This window comes from Equus przewalskii, chromosome 14, assembly GCF_037783145.1.
Source record: "Equus przewalskii isolate Varuska chromosome 14, EquPr2, whole genome shotgun sequence".
In the NCBI taxonomy this organism is placed as follows: Eukaryota; Metazoa; Chordata; class Mammalia; order Perissodactyla; family Equidae; genus Equus; species Equus przewalskii.
Genome location: NC_091844.1, coordinates 39,628,612 through 39,645,333, shown reverse-complemented (window position 1 = coordinate 39,645,333; position 16,722 = coordinate 39,628,612). Strand labels below are relative to the sequence as shown.

The 16,722-nt window shown below is 33.0% G+C and overlaps 1 protein-coding gene across 16 annotated transcripts in view; it reads left to right on the top strand.

Annotated features, from left to right (window-relative positions):
- SANBR (SANT and BTB domain regulator of CSR) overlaps positions 1–16,722 on the top strand; it is a 54,372-nt gene that overhangs the window by 5,296 nt on the left and 32,354 nt on the right. For 6 of the 16 annotated variants that reach the window (XM_008526006.2, XM_070572621.1, XM_070572623.1 and 3 more), the window contains exons 3-10: positions 3,424–3,610; positions 4,439–4,532; positions 6,808–7,046; positions 9,946–10,004; positions 11,450–11,610; positions 13,937–14,023; positions 14,135–14,245; positions 16,438–16,561. In XM_008526006.2, coding sequence (XP_008524228.1) covers positions 3,424–3,610; positions 4,439–4,532; positions 6,808–7,046; positions 9,946–10,004; positions 11,450–11,610; positions 13,937–14,023; positions 14,135–14,245; positions 16,438–16,561 — 1,062 coding nt within the window. Of the gene's footprint in view, positions 1–3,423; positions 3,611–4,284; positions 4,361–4,438; positions 4,533–6,807; positions 7,047–9,945; positions 10,005–11,449; positions 11,611–13,936; positions 14,024–14,134; positions 14,246–16,437; positions 16,562–16,722 lie in introns of those variants that run through there. The other 10 variants (XM_070572632.1, XM_070572628.1, XM_070572629.1 and 7 more) reach the window with 3 other exon arrangements.

Below are 16,722 nucleotides of genomic sequence, written 5' to 3'. Positions count from 1 at the left end.
TGCTTTTTCTATTTGTGAATGTGTTGTTTTGTTACTAGTTTAATAACAGTTTTCTGTGTATTAAATATATTAACCCTTGATCTAGCTTATTTTTCTGTTTGTTTTCAGCCTAAGTTATTATTGATAGTCCCTTATATACAAATGTTTAAAAATTTATGTTAAAAATCTATGAATCTTTTACTTTGATGTCTGCCTTTTTTGTCATGTTTAGAAAATTCTTCTCACCTGAGGGTTATGTATAATACATAGTCACCTACATTTTCCTGATTACTTTCATTTGTTACATTTAAATCTTGACTCCACCTGGAGTTTATTTTAGTTTTAATTTTTTCCTAATAACTAATTAAGTGTCTCCACATTTATTGACTATTTCCTTCTTTATTACTGGTTTGAAATTCCACCTTCAGATCTGTTTCTGGACTTACTATTCTAATCCACTGATCTCTTTATCTAATCCTATTGACTGTTCAGTATTGACTCATTTTCAATATTGTTTTAATATCTGGTGGACAATAAAACCTTGTGTTTTTTTAAAGTTTCTTAAATGTTCTCTCAAGCTCCTGGATCATAATTTTTTTTTTCCATTTTGAAGATGACCTGTTGATATTTTGAAAGTGGAGAAAGGATGAATTAATATTTTTTTAGTTTAACTTAGTTTAACTCTAGTTTAACTTAGCTGAAATAATGTGTCTAATTTTTCCAAAGTAACTGCAGCATTTTACATTCCCACCAGCAGTGTATGAGGGTTCCAGTTTCTCCACATCCTTTTCAAACTTTTATCATCTGTCTTTTTTATTATAGCCATCTTAATGGGCGTAAAGTGATAACTCATGATTTTGTTTGCGTTTTCCTGATGACTAAAGATATTGAGCATCTTTTCATGTGCTTACTGGCCATTTATAGATCTTCTTAGGAGGAATGTCTATTCAGATACTTTGCCCATTTTTTAATTGGATTATTTATCTTTTTATTCCTGAGTGGGAAGAGTTCTTTATGTGTTCTACATAGAAGTCCCTTGTCAGATGTGTGATTTGCAAGTATACTCTCTTACTGTATGGATTGTCTTTTCATTTTCTTGATGGTGTCCTTTGAAGCACAAAGTTTTAAATCCTTAGTGAAGTCTAGTTTATCTAATTTTTCTTTGTTGCCTGTGATTTTAGTGTCTTATCTTAAGAAACCGTCACCTAATCCAAGGTCATGAAGATTTATACCTACATTTTCTTCTAAGAGTTTTATACTTTTAGCTCTTATATTTAGTCTTTGATCTGTTTGGAGCTAATTTTTGTATATGGTGTGACCTAGGGGTTCACCCTCATTTTTTTGCATATAGATATCCTGTAATTTTTGCTTAAACACAAAAGAATATTTAACAATATAGTTTACATTTATTTACAGTTCACTTGCTTTTTTGTTTAAGCAATCATATTCATTTCAAATATTCAGAATTCATAATTTTCTTATTTTTTAAGTATTGGAATTCACTGTAAACTTCACTAAATAAATCTAAATTCAGTTTGCAGTATAACTGTAAACTTTGCCTAAAATATAGCAAAAGAATCTGTGTTTTAAAATCCTGCCTATCACTTTCTCTGTGTTACAAAAAGTAAATTCATTTTGTAGGAGAAATGGATTCAGTTAAACCATTCATATTCTTTATCCTATACGTGTTCATGTGAACCTGTACAGTTTTCTAATGATGTTGTAGTATTTGTTTTTCTTTCTTTGCCCAGACTTTCGTCACTACTTTTTTTCAGTCCTCATACAAAAAACATATTCTCTGTTTCTCATTTATCGTATTATTTTTATTTAATTTTAAGATTTTGTTTAAAGAGATGGGCATATTGATTATATGGTGTTTCAGTCTACACTTACATCTCTTTGAAATGCCTTTTTAAAAAAGTGTTACTTCACTTTTCAAAGGACTAAGCCTTAAATAGGCATTTCTTTGTAATAATAGTAACTGTGTAAACAGTCCTTATTGAAAATAGTGCATGGGGCTGGCCCGGTGGCGCAGCGATTAAGTTCGCATGTTCTCCTTCGGCGGCCTGGGGTTTGCAAGTTCGGATCCCGGGTGTGGACATGGCACCGCTTGGCAAGGCATCCCACATATAAAGTGGAGGAAGATGGGCACGGATGTTAGCTCGGGGCCAGTCTTCCTCAGCAAAAAGAGGAGGATTGGCAGCAGATGTTAGCTCAGGGCTAATTTTCCTCAAAAAAAAAGAAAATAATGCTTAATATCTAGTGGGTACTTAACAAATATTTGTGTAATGAATGATGCCATACCCAATGCATTATTTATTTAATATATACATAGTATATATTTTTCTTCTTTTGCATCCCCCAGATTGCTTAGTCTGCTATGGAATTTGCCATCCACGTTGATGTTGATGGAGATTTAAAACTGGATGCTATAAGCAGTGTTGTTTGACCAAGACCCACAGTAAGGAAGGCAGTTTATGTTGTGACCTAGTACACACATAGAAATTACGTTTTCATGAAGGAGTACTTAGCCTTACTATGCTTAATGCACTCTTGATATTTTCTAATGTATTTTATTCCATTTTTTTTTCAGTTGCTAGTATGGATGTTCTAAATTGATTTCATGACCAACTAGTGGGTTAGGGGAAAACACTGCGTTAGAGCAAACTATGCCCGAATATTTGGCCATGAAGTGTTACTGCAGTGTTTTGTGCAAGGTGAACCTCACTGTTAGAACAAAGCTTTCCTTATTTTAATGAGGAAAATCTGGTGTCACAAATCAGATACTCTGGTTTGCTTTCCGTTGAAGGTTAGAATTTGGTGTTATTCCTTATGGAAACTCAGTTAATATAAAAATGAAAGCCAAATTTTTAACTAAATTATTAAAATTGTCATCTGATAACAGATGCAGATCACAGGGAAATATGGTTGATAAAGGCATTTTTCATTTTTCTACAAGAGCATAAATATGTTATGCCCTTGGGTTAAAGTGTATTAAAAAAATTCTAGCCAGAATTTTAGAAAAGAAAAAACAAAGTTCAAGGCTTTTGTGAAATGCATGCTAATTTTCTAGATGTTACCCAATGGATTAATAATCACTTATACAAAGTGATCATAGAGCCTGGCCCCGTGGCGCAGTGGTTGAGCTCAGTGGGCTCTGCTTTGGTTGCCCAGTTTCGCCTACACCACTCATCAGCCATGCTGTGGCAGTGACTCACATATAAAGTGGAGGAAGATTGGCACAGATGTTAGCTCAGGACTAATCTTCCTCAAGCAAAAAACGAGGAAGACTGGCAACAGATGTTAGCTCAGGACTAATCTTCCTCAGCAAAAAAAAAAAAGATTATAGAAAAGTGTCTTCAAATAGAAGGCAAGAAAATGTCTTCTCATTTTCTAACTTAAAAAACCCCAGACCTACATTTCTTTCCTTTTATGTGATTACAGTGTGCAAAAAGGTTTGATGAACTGAAGAGCAGTGGAAGCTCACCTGTTGACAACCAGTATAGTCCTCTAATGGCTGCTGGAGATAGTCCTGTTGAAACTTTAGCCACATATATCAAATCTTCGCTTCTTGACACACAGGGAGAATTTCAGGAGACTCTACTTGGTCAGGATGCAGTTTCCAAAACAGGTAAGGTTTTAAAACAAAATGCAGTGTTTGTCCTAGTGATAATTCTGCAAGATATTATTCATTCCAATCAACTTTTCTCTATTTTTAAAGGCTAATATAAACGTTAATAGAAAAATCTATTAGTATTTGTATCTTCCTGAATTTTAGAAATTTGACTTTGCTATATTCGAAAAGAAATTTAAATATTAGTATACAGGTCAAACACTGTTACCAAAAAAAGCTCTTTACTATATCAAAATTTACTACTCCAGTCTGTAAGCATAGTTATGTCATAAATTTTAAAGGGATTTGACCCATACTTTTTGCTCAGTCTCTTTTTACTGGGAGAATCTTGCTTGTCTCTCGTGTTATCTTTTTTACAGCTGCCCTTTATTGCAGTCAACAATAGCTTGAAATGACACAGTGGCAGGGTAGAAGAGAGATTTTCCACAATTATGTTCAAAATAATAACTGGTTTTAGAAATCCTCGGAGTGTAGTGAGTTACTTTAATCTGCAGCAGCAGTCAGAGTATTGATATAAAAATTGGCTCCAGGAAAAGAAAACCATATTGTTGGTTTTTGAACATTTGACCCCCGTCCCTTCACACCATATCAATATTTTTAAATCTTCAGTGTAATGTTAGCAATTTGTGATCCTTTTTTTGTACTGTTTCTTCCATATACCTGTAGAAATATTAAGGGAAATTCCACCTGACAAAGTACCATCTTTAACTAGGCCTGGAAACCATGCATTTACAGTGTAACCATTCAGTAAGTAAAAATCAATTCTCAGCTAGAAACGCTAACCTCCCCCCTTTGTTTTTGTATGTGTTTGTTTCTGTATTTAAGGAAGACATAGTATAGCTTCCACAAGGAATTGTTCTTCAGAAAGTGAAAATTGTACTACTCGTAATGGTGGAGAAAAGACTGAAGAATCTGAAGGGTAGGAGGCTGGTTCTTTGCTAGATAAGATTTAATATGAATATCAACTTCAAATTATAAAATATTTGGTTGGTGATTGTATACATCAGTTACCATAATTTAGGAATTTCACACTACACAATTGCTGAAACAGTTGGAATCAGCTTAATTTGTGTGTTGAACGATAAACAGTTGCTTGATAGCTAAACGTATGGCTTATTCATGTTATTTATAAATTGGAATACAATTTTCCATTTTAAAAATTCATTTTCATATTTGTAAATATTAGAAATAACATCTATTAACATAAAACTTTGAAAAGTAAATTTTAAAACTCAAAGAAAAGTCTCTGCCATTAGTTCTCCAACTTTATTCAAGAAACTGGATTTGTATCTTAGACCTATTTGAATATAATTACTCATTATAGAAACATATAAAAATTAGAATATGTCTTCCAATATATTGCAAGTTTTGATAGCTTGTATTATTTTGTATATTTTACAAATATACATATTTTAAGTTTTCACTTTGATGAATTTTAACAAATGGGTGCATCATGTTGCCATCACCCAAATTAAGATATAGACCATTTTCATCTCTGAAAGTTCCTTTGTGTATTTCCAGTTTTGATAGTATTTTTTATAACAGCTTTATTACTATATAATTCATTTACCATCAAATTTACCCTTTTGAAAAAGTTCTGACGATGCATGATGGTGATGATTGTACAACAATGTGAATATATTTAATGCCACTGGACTATACACTTAAAAATGGCTAAGATGCAGATTTTATCCTATGTGTATTTTTGCTACCATAAAAAAAGTCACTCTTTTGAAGTGTATCGTTCAGTGATTTTTAGTTTATTCACGCAGATTTTTAACTGAGATTTTTGTGTGTGCCACAAAAATTTATCAGATAATATTTTTTACTGGAATTATCTAATATTTCATTTATGCAACTTTGGGCCAGTTCTTGGTGCTAGTCAAGACTTCTCTCTGCTTCCAAGTTTTTTTTTTTTAAGGTTGGCACCTGAGCTAACATCTGTTGGCAATCGTTTTAATTTATTTTTTCTTCTTTTTCTTCCCCCCCTAGTACATAGTTGTATATTCTAGTTGTGAGTGCCTCTGGTTTTGCTATGTGGGGCACCGCATCAGCATGGCCTGGCAAGCAAGCGATCCCATGTCCGCCCCTGGGATCTGAACCGGCGAAACCCCAGGCTGCCAAAGTAGAGTGCCCGATCTTAACCCCTTGGCCACGGAGCCAGCTGGAATTATCTAGTATTTCATATTGTGGTCCAGAAAGCCACAGAAACTTTATGCTTCTTTATACCAGCCATTATCTGTTTATATTTGACCATAATTTCTTTGGAAAAACAGTTTGCAAAGTTATTTAATTCCTTTGACTTTGACAGAGCGTTGATTAAGGATCCTTTTTCTGGTAGCCCAATTTTATTCCAATATAATTTTTTTTGTATTAGAAATTTATGAAGTTCAATTAAACACATTAAATTCGTATTGTAGAATAGTGTATCTCTTCCTGTTTATGCTGTTCCTTTTGTAATGACATGAAAGCACTTATGGCTCACACTGATGTGTCTTTTTGATGTGATATAACTGTCAAGGGAGAGTAAATTCAAGGCGTATATAATTTTTGAAGCAATTTTTCTGATGCATGATCTAAACTTTTCTTAAATTATTTTTAAATATGTAAATAAGCACATTGTCGTCTTAAGAATCCTTTTAGCCACATTTACTAATTTATATTTAATGAATGCCAAGAAACAAACTTTCTTGCTGTTAAAAATAAAGTACCCATTCTAATTTTTTTGTTCTTTTTAAGCTATTTTCCTACTTACTAACAGTAAGAAAATTTTAGTATTTAATCTTTATCTCCTTCCCATACCCATAACCATGTAAAAGTGCTGTTTTATGTTCCTCAAAAGAATTAGAATGTATTATTTAATTTTTTTGGGTGAATTGGTATTTTTTTTAAAACCTTATAATTAACTTATAACTTGAAAAGTAAATTTTAAGCCATGTAAATTATGAGTCCTTTAGTAAAAATATTTTTGTTTTATTAAATCAGTAGCTTAACTAAAATTAGTGATAATCTAAGATAGAATCAGGTTAGCAAGACAATTATGAAAAATTCTGAATGTCAAACCCTATAAAACTGATTTTGTGGTCAAAACCTTCAAAAACTTCTTGTTCTCGTACTTCCAATAAATATCGATATTCTTGGCTCCTCTTCTGAAACTCTAATAATTTCGTTTCTGTGTAACATTTTTTATGAAGGCCAAACATGGTGATCCATGTATGTGATGAAGCAAAAAACCTGAAAGAAGATTTTATTTGCCCACGAGATCTTTTGATATCAGAAATGAAGTACTTTGCTGAATATTTATCTATGGATGCCCAGCGCTGGGAAGAGGTGGACATTTCAGTTCATTGTGACGTTCACATTTTCAACTGGTTGATAAAATATGTTAAAAGGAACACTAAGGAGAATAAAGATTGTGAGATGCCTACTTTAGGTAAAAGACAATCTATTGCTTATTTTGTAGTGAAATTTCTGTGTCACCTGGTAGTTGCTTCAGGCCAAACATGAAATGTGGAAAATTGTTCGGACGTTAGTATTTATGCTCAGCTTAGGAAACTGATAGGTCATCTTTTTTTAGTAAATTACAGTGAACTTATGGCAAATGGACAAGTCTCTAGATCAGCAGTTCTCAGTGTGTGATACATGCACCACTTGAGTCCTGGAGATCCTTTTAGAGGATCCACGAGGCCAAGACAATTTGCATAATAATACCAAGATGTTATTTGTCTTTTCTGTGTGTTGACATTGTTCTGACAGATGGTGCAGAAGTAATGGAGGATAACACTATGGGAGCTTTAGCACACATCAGAGCAGGGGCACCAAACTGTACTAGTGGTCACTGTATTCTTTAACAGTGTGTGCTCACAGTTAAAAAGGAAAAAAAGAAGAGAAAAAAATCCAGTTTCACTTAAGAATGTCCTTGATAAAGCAGTGAAGATTACTGATTTTATTAACTCTTGACCCTTGAGTACATATCTTTTTAATATTCTTTGTGATGACACAGGAAGTACACTTCTACTGCACACCAAAGTATGATGGTCGTCTTGAAGAAAAGCACTTGTGCAGTCGAGCTGCAGGTTAAACAACCTGCTTTTTTTAAAAAAGTGGGAAACCATTTTTAATTGAAAGAATGACTGACAGACACATTTCGGTTGTTCAGACATAGGCATTTGACAGATATTTTCCTGAAAATGAATTAAGTGAGCTGGTCAGTTTAAGAGAAACAACTGACAGTATTTGTCACCAACGATAAAACTCAAGGTTTCAAGTGAGAATTAGCTTTGAAACTTGTGTCTGCTTCCATGTGCTTGACAGCTTCTCAATATTTAAAGCCTTTTCTGATGAGACTTGTGATCATATTAACAAATGTGATTTTTTTTTTGTATATCGTACAGTGAATGTTTCAACACTTGGAAGATCTGCATATCTAAGTGACCTATCTTTTCCAAATGGCCACTGCATAAGGTTAAAAAAAATCATGCATGGATTAAAGATCTATTTAAAGTGCAAAATAAATAGGTGGATTTTGAGGTAATAGAATAGGAAAAGTTCATTGATATAATTTCAGATTCCATTGCAGTTAACCTTTAAGAAACTACCGTTTGTCAAGTTTTGATGTAGTATCAAGGAAGAATACCCACAAATTCAGTGTAGAAACAGATGTGAGAATCCAGCTGTCTTCTATTAAGTCAGAGTTTGAAGAAACTTGCAAACAATGTCAGAGTGTTACTCTTCTTGCTAAATTTTTTTTCGTTTTGGGAAATACAGTTATTTTTCATAAAAATGTATTAATGTGTAATGATTGTATTATTCTTTTTAAATGAATTAGTTTAAAAATTTTTTTCTGTTTTAATTTCTAATACATTTAATACTTACAGATATAACCCACATGAACAAAACCTCTTTAGGATTCTCAGTTTTTAAGATTGTGAAGGAGTCTTGAGATAGAGAGTTTGAGAACCAGTGTTCTAGATAATAGGAAGAATAATTACTAAGATATCTTTCACTGGGCATAGACTTGTATAGGATGTCACACTTGCGGTTTAATGAAGTCTTTCTCTGCACTAGAATTGCTATTTACAGCAGTACCAAAATATTTCTAAACTTTTATACTGTCCATATAGATTTATTTACTAATAAAAGTTTTCTGAGGAAGTTTATAATTTATTACATTTTAGTGACCGAATTAATGAAAAAGTTTTCATTAGTAAATTTGAGTGATCTTTAAATTAAAATTACAAGATTGCTAAATCAAAATTTTCAGCCAATCAGAATCCAGAGATTCCAGACTACCCAGATGTGATATGTATGTGGAAAATAAAAATTAAAATATGTAGAGAGAAAAAACTCTTGTTTGATCCAACATGTATTTATGAGTGTAGTAAAGGTAAAAGAAATGGAGCAAACTAGTTACTCCGTAATCTTTAACCTTAAATCAGTGGCTGCAAATGTAAATATTTATAAAAGAGATCTTTATTCTACCCAGGAAAAGTACCAAAATGCTTAATTAAATCTTGAATAATCCAAACACTGGGTTTTAAGTGGGATGGAGTATATTACAATTTCCTGAGGAACTTTTTCACCAACTCCTTCCTCCCTTCACAATTTCTATTTGAGAACCTTTAATCCAGAATTGTTATTTAAGGAAAGATTGAGATTACTTATTTTAATCATTGTCTGCATAGTACTTTATTTGGAAGGATTGTTTTAGCACTATAATAATAAAAAACACAGTTTTTTCTCTTTCTTAAGTATACGTCATGGGTGATGACTTAGGTTTACTAAAATCATCATCAGCTGGCATCCTCCTTTGCCTGGTTATGCTTCTGAAAGCTCACGCATTCTGCCTTCAGGAAGTAACTTGAGCACTTCTACAGTGGTAAAGTTTGTATTGCCTTTCAGAATCTTTTTAATTAAGTATTTGTTCATAATAAGCCTTGAATTACTTTTGAAATAACTTCACTAATAGCAAATGCTCTCATTAATCATTTAAAAGTTTTTCTCACTGTGGGTTTTGTGTGATGAACTGTATTCTCAGTTTTACTTATCTTTTCCCCTAGTTTAGTTATGGAGAAGTTTGCGTGTGTCGTATCTTTAGCTATAGTCTTACTTGATGTGAATCTAATTCCAGGGCAAATTTATTATGCGTTTTCTCTGCACCCTGAGTTTTAACAAGGCAGTGTCTTTCTTCATGTATGTAAGCCATAGCAAGCTTATATTAAATTGTCCTTGTGGAAGTCACATCCTCTTGTAAGGTGAAAAGGAGCCTGTTCTAAGGAGATTGAGGTACAAATCAAAAGGAGAATTTAATTTTTTCTCTTTTTTTTTTATAGAGCCAGCAAATGTCATTTCAATTCTTATTTCTTCGGAGTTTTTGAAAATGGATTCATTGGTAAGTATTAATAAAAAACCCAAGCTATTCTATTCACCCATACTTGAATTAACATATAACTTGATTTTTTCCTTCAATTGTCATCTAGAATTTTCTAAATTCTAAGACATCTCACTGAAATAGTTGTTGATTCAAGAGTGTAATTTCATTAGAATAAACTGCTCGAGTTCGGAGGTATTTTGTTCTGTTGAGAAAGGGTTAAGGCTGCTATGTATCATTTGTATATTATGCCTATAAAGCAGGCAATTTATTCTCAAGGAATAGCTCCCTGTTGTATTAGATGAAACTAAACAAAATTAACTTTACCCCAAAAGGAATTTTGCTCTAAAACCAAATTAATGAGAATTAATTGGAATGTATTTTTTCACTCTTTAAGTAATTTCTTTAAGCATGTTTTGCTTATTTGTGTCTTTTGATTATAGTTCAGCAAATTAAGAACAAATGCCCAACTGTTAAATGATATTTTATATGTATAAACCAGATGCTCATGTCTGTTGTTTATTTGATGAAACATAAAAGCACAATGTATACATATACATATCAAGCTCTAACATTAAATATATTTGTTTTTCTTCTTTTTCTTTCTGTTTAATACATTTCTTTATCATGCAAATGTTTTTATATGTTTTTGTGGTTTCACTTTAAATAAATATTTGCGTTTAGCCCCTGGTAAAACTATACAGGGCAGAATACTTTTTTACTATGTTTACAGATGTGAAGCTGGTTTGTTTATTTGATTGTTTGGGGTTTTACTAGTTCCCTGTATTCTTTCTACTCCTTAGTCCCTCCTCATTCAGTTGCTGGTATTAATTGCTTCAGGGGAGGGCTGCAGAAAAAAAGCAGAGACTGAGTCCTTAAACTTTGAGTTTTGAAATCTAAGCCCTGAAGGATAATTTTTATGCCATAAGCAAAGTACTTGGAAGAATACATGATTAGCCAGTGCTAGTTCCCCAAAACCCAAATTCACCTCAAAAAGTAGATAAATATACCTCAGGTTGGAGAAAAGGAAAGAAAATCAGAGAAGCAAGCACAACACAACTGAGAAAACCCTAGAGTGACTGAAATTATGTGTCTGCCACTCAGAGAAATGGAGACTTAAAGTGTCACTAAGTTTAGTTATAGGAGGTCACATATTCTATACACTTGAGTTGGTGGACTAAGATTTATACTTGCCACAACCGTAAAAGATGCTTATTGCATTATTGTTTGAAATATTCTAAGGAGATTAAAAATGGTTTTTGTAGCTATGTATATATGTTTGTACAAATTTGACCTGCTGGACCACTCTGGAACAGTGTAGATTAACCCAAATAGGCAATACCCAGTTAGTGCCTAGCAATACATGGATGAGGCTTTTAATGAATTTTTTCTTTGAAAGGTATTGATATGACATTATCCTTCATGCTACTCTTTTCAACATTCATTTTCTACTCTGTGTTTTTTAGGTTGAACAGTGTATTCAGTATTGCCATGAAAATATGAATGCCATAGTAGCTACCCCATGCAACATGAACTGTATTAACGCAAATCTGCTTACACGTATAACTGACCTGTTCACACACAATGAAGTTGATGATTTAAAGGACAAGAAAGATAAGTTTAGGAGGTAATTTTTAAAATTTAATTTTAAACCTAATGTTCCTGTTAGAAAAAATATATTCCTATTTCATTTTAGTAAAATATTCTATTTTTAGAATAGATTTAGAAATATATTTCCATTTTATTTTAAACGAAGTAAAACTTATCCAGAGCCAATGGCTCAAGATAGAAAATTAGTAATTAAATTAGTTATTTTGTATAATGTACATGTGAGAATATTGTGGTAGTGAATTTTGTTAAAAATTATTAAAACAGGCCTTAGCATAAAGGGGAAGAGTGATATGAGATGAGGTCAACAATGATATCATTTAGGGGCTGCTTTGGTCATAGCAAGGAGGGTATACTTTATTCTAAGTATGAATGCAAGCAGAGGAGTGACATGATCTGATTTGTTTTTAAGAGATCATTCTGGTTGCTGTGTGGAGAATAGACTGTAAGGAAATAAGAAGCAAGGAGACCTGTTGTGAGGCTAGTGCAGTAGTCTGGTGAGAGATGAAAGGGCTTGGACTAGAGTGGAGGCAGTGGAGCTTCCACTGTTGAAGATAGGTTCAGAGTATGTTATTAGAAAGATTTGACAGATTTTCAAATGGAGCGATGTGGGAAGAGAGAGAGTATTCTAAGATAATTACCAGGTTTTGGAGTTGACCAACTAAGTAGATGGTAGTGTCATCAGTAGACAGGGGAAAGATTGGGAGGAGAGACTGGGGTGAGGGGAATCAAGAGATGGGTTTGGGTCTTGTTAAGATTATTTAATATATTTAATATACTTCTTGAACATCCAGGGAGGATGGCAGGTAGATAGTTGGATATGTGCCTGAAATTTAGGTCAGAGGTTAGGGCTTCGAGATAGAAATTTAAAAGTAAGTTAGGTTTAAAACCGTGGAACTGGATGAGATTTCCCAGCAAGACCATGTTTTCCCCACTGCATCCATCACCTTTGCTATAAATCAGGTGACTGTATGTGTGAGGTCTGTTCCTGAATTCTCCATTTTGTTTTGTTGATTTCTTTGTCTGTCCTTGTGTCAGTAGCACTGTCTTAATTACTGTAGCTTTGTAATACTTTTTAGTATCTAGTAATCTAAATTCTCCAACTTTACCTTTCCTCAAGATTGCTATCTTGACCATTTTAGGTCCTTTGCATTTCCACGTAACTTTTATAATCAGACTGTCCATTTTCTCTCTCTCACACGCACCCATACACACATCTGCTGCAATTTGGGGTTAATATTGAACCTGTAGAGGCCGGCCCTGTGGCCAAGTGGTTAAGTCCCACATAGCACAAATGTAAGGACCTACAACTAGAATATACAACTATGTACTGGGAGGTTTGGGGAAGAAGAAGAAAGAAAAAAACAAAAAAGGTTAGCAACAGATGTTAGCTCAGGTACGAATCTCTAAAAAAGAAGTGATCAAATGTGTGAAATGCTGCTACAGTGTAGAATAAGTTGATGACAGAAATTTGATGAATTGTATTTAGACAGCTTTTTTCCAGATGTTTTGCTCTGAACAATTGCTGAAAAACTTAGCAGTAGCTAAGGCTCAAGAGAGAATTTTTTTAAAGAAGAGAGATATTAGATTATGTTTATATACTGATCAGGATGATTCATTAAAGGAGAAATTGATAGTGCAAGGGATTATCCAAAAGTTTAGTCCTTAAGGGGAATGAGACAGAGGGAAATTGTCCACGAGCTAAATACTTGAAAACAGGCTTGGGATCCGAAATCAGATCTGGCCTTTAATAGCAGCAGACATTACGCGAGGGAAAATAGAGACAGTCAGGACGTACAAGTGGAATTCATGACATACTTAGAGGACTTGAACTTCAGTCGTACTATGCATAGTAATAAAGTAGTTAACATTCACTGAATGCTTAACACTACGCCTGCCACGCTTTAAAAGCATTATCTCATTTAATCCTCATAAAACCTTGTGGGTTTGGAATTATGAACCTCATTTTACAGATGAGAAAACAAGATTCAGAGAGATTAATTGACAAAGTTCACACACCGAATTATTGGTAGACCCAGGATTGTTAAATTCCCCAAATCCTCAATCTTGAGTATTTCAGTAACGAAAGATTAAAAGAGAGGTAGGTATCCATCAATCTTATTTTTCTTAGGAAAACAGATCTTGATCAAGTAGTTCTTATTAGTAGGTTTATCTACTTAGAACACTAAAAATGTATTACAAGTTCCCAAAGAGACACTCTCTAAGGATTTATTAATCTTCTTCTCTACGCGTGCAGATGGGTCAGTGTGTATTTTCGTCACTATGAAGTACCTTTAGTGAAGTAAAGATAGAAAATTAATTTGTTGGTCATTTGTTGTTAATAGTAAACTTTTTTGTAAGAAGATTGAGAGACTGTTTGATCCTGAGTACCTGAATCCAGATTCTCGGAATAACGCAGCAACATTATACAGGTATGGGGATGTATTTTTCTTTGGTACGCTATATAATGCAGCTAAATTCTTTAATATTACTACATTTTAAACTTTCTTCTTGCCTATTTTTATATCTTCTTTGTGTTGTAGATGCTGTTTGTGTAAGAAACTTTTAACAAAAGAAACAGAAAGAAGAATTCCTTGCATTCCTGGAAAAATCAATGTGGATCGACATGGAAATATTATCTACATTCACATAAGGTATAGTAAAAATAAAATACAGACTTTTTGTGAATTACTAGTGTATTTACAAAAGCATAACTACTCCTTGAAGGAGTAGGATAACATCTTTTCTGCATATGATGCAACTTTGATTTAGAAAGATGCTACTTTAAAAACAAAGTTGTTGCAAAAGCTCTATTTTATTTACTAGGTAAACATCATGATGTTTTTAAACTTTAAAATAGTAAAAATTATTCTTCATTAATCTTGAAAGACATTCTGGTCAATGCCATTAAAATGATTTCTTTTCACTAACAGATTTTAGTTATCTACATAAATGTTATATTTAATTTGACAAGATAACTAAATTTACCTTCAGATGAGTTTTGATGAATGAAGATTTTCCATAATCTATTTGTTCTTCATACTTTGTCGGTATTCCATTAATACATAGTCCTTTTTTATTATTGTTTGAGTTCAAAACCAGTTCTTATGCTGTGTTGGGGAGAGAGTGTTGTAAATTGGTGTGATGTCTCAGGAAAGCAGAAACTTTAAAATGTATATATTCTCTGACAATCTCCTACTGCTAGGAATTTATTCAAAGAGGTAATGTTGGATTTGTGAAAACACTTAATAAGGACATTTATTGCTAGATATATTGCTAGATTGTTTAAATAGAAAAAAAACGGAAACACCCAAAAGATTAAACAAACTAAGATATATCCATACAATAGTATATCTATATAAAACACATCTAATCAATTCTCAATGTGCAGCCTTTGAGAATAATGTTGTAAAAGAAAATATACTTACATAAAAAGTTGTTAGTAGTAAATTTAGGGAGAAAAAAACAGATTATAAGACAAACCTAGAAACGTGTTCACTGAAATGTTAACTGGTGTTACCTCTGTGTGATAGTATTATGGATGATCTTAACTTTCTTTTTGCTTGTTCTTTTCTCTATATTAAAAATGGACAGTGGGGCTGGCCCCGTGGCCGAGTGGTTAAGTTCGCACACTCCGCTGTAGGCGGACCAGTGTTTCGTTGGTTCGAATCCTGGACGCGGACATGGCACTGCTCATCAGACCACGCTGAGGCAGCGTCCCACATGCCACAACTAGAAGGACTCACAATGAAGAATATACAACTATGTACCGGGGGGCTTTGGGGAGAAAAAGGAAAAAAATAAAATCTTTAAAGAAAAAAAACGGACAGCACTTTTTAAAGAAAAAACCCTACGAATGTTACATTTCGTATTTTAAACATTAAAACAGAAATACAGAGAAATACTTACATTTGACCCTACTATTAATAGCGCAGTCAATTTTAAAATGTTTCATTTTTCTCTCTGTACAATAATCAGGCAATCTTCACTGGCTATTGCAAGCACCTGGGATTTTATAGCTTTTTGTCTTGAGAGTTGATTCGCCTTTTGAAAATTACTTCCATTCTGACAGCAATAACTATTAATACTATGTGAAGAAGTTGATAGTAACTGCAACTTTGAATAAAAAGTATTTCCTACAAGTCAGCTGTTGGTGCATGCATTTAAAAAATTGCCTTTAAATAACTTAAAACAGATGTGCCTGTATAATTTGTAGTAACATGATGGTGTTTTATTTCTTGAACTGAGGACAAAAATAGAAAAGTTCAAAAAGATTATGAGACTTGGGGAAAAAATAAGAACTTGAGTTACATATGACCATAGCAAGTAGGGTTTTACGCTTTTGCTATTTTTTAAGTCTATATTTTTTAATTTAAAAATGTGTATTATTAAGACCTGATAGCATGTTACTGTATTACTCAATTACTAGAAAATGCTTTGTGAAAATGATGTAAAGAGCTAATACATAATGAAATGTTTAGAAGCGCCAATAATTAATAACAACTTATTTTACAATACACACAGTTAGAGTAAAGGTTCCATTTAGCAACATATGCCTAAGTCCCAACTGTTAACCTACTCAAGCTATATTAAATTTATAACCTTTATCTTCCTTAGGAAATAATTTGGCATTCAGTCTTTCATACCGTTTTCTGTTGTCCACAGAAAAAGAAAGAATATACAAGCTCCCAGATGAAATTTTATCTACTGTTCAGTGTAGTCCGTCCCACAGCCATCATTTGGGAAATGGTTTTGGAAATAAGCCACAAATTTAAAAACATTTGCTTAAAACAAATTATGTTGCTTGCTTGTAAAATAATATAACAATCAAGGTTCTTTTCCCCAGAGATAAGACTTGGGATGTTCATGAGTATTTGAATAGTCTTTTTGAAGAATTAAAATCTTGGAGAGATGTATATTGGCGTTTGTGGGGAACAATCAATTGGCTATCTTGTTCAAGATGTTACCAGGTAAGGTTTGGTTTTTTTAAATATCTCACTCTGCAAACAATGAGAGCACGCTGTTTTGGATATATGTTTGAATGTGTTGAACAATATCTGACATCTTTTTAAAGAAACTAGTGGCAAAAACTGTGATGCTATTAAACATATATGTGGCTTCATTTATCTTA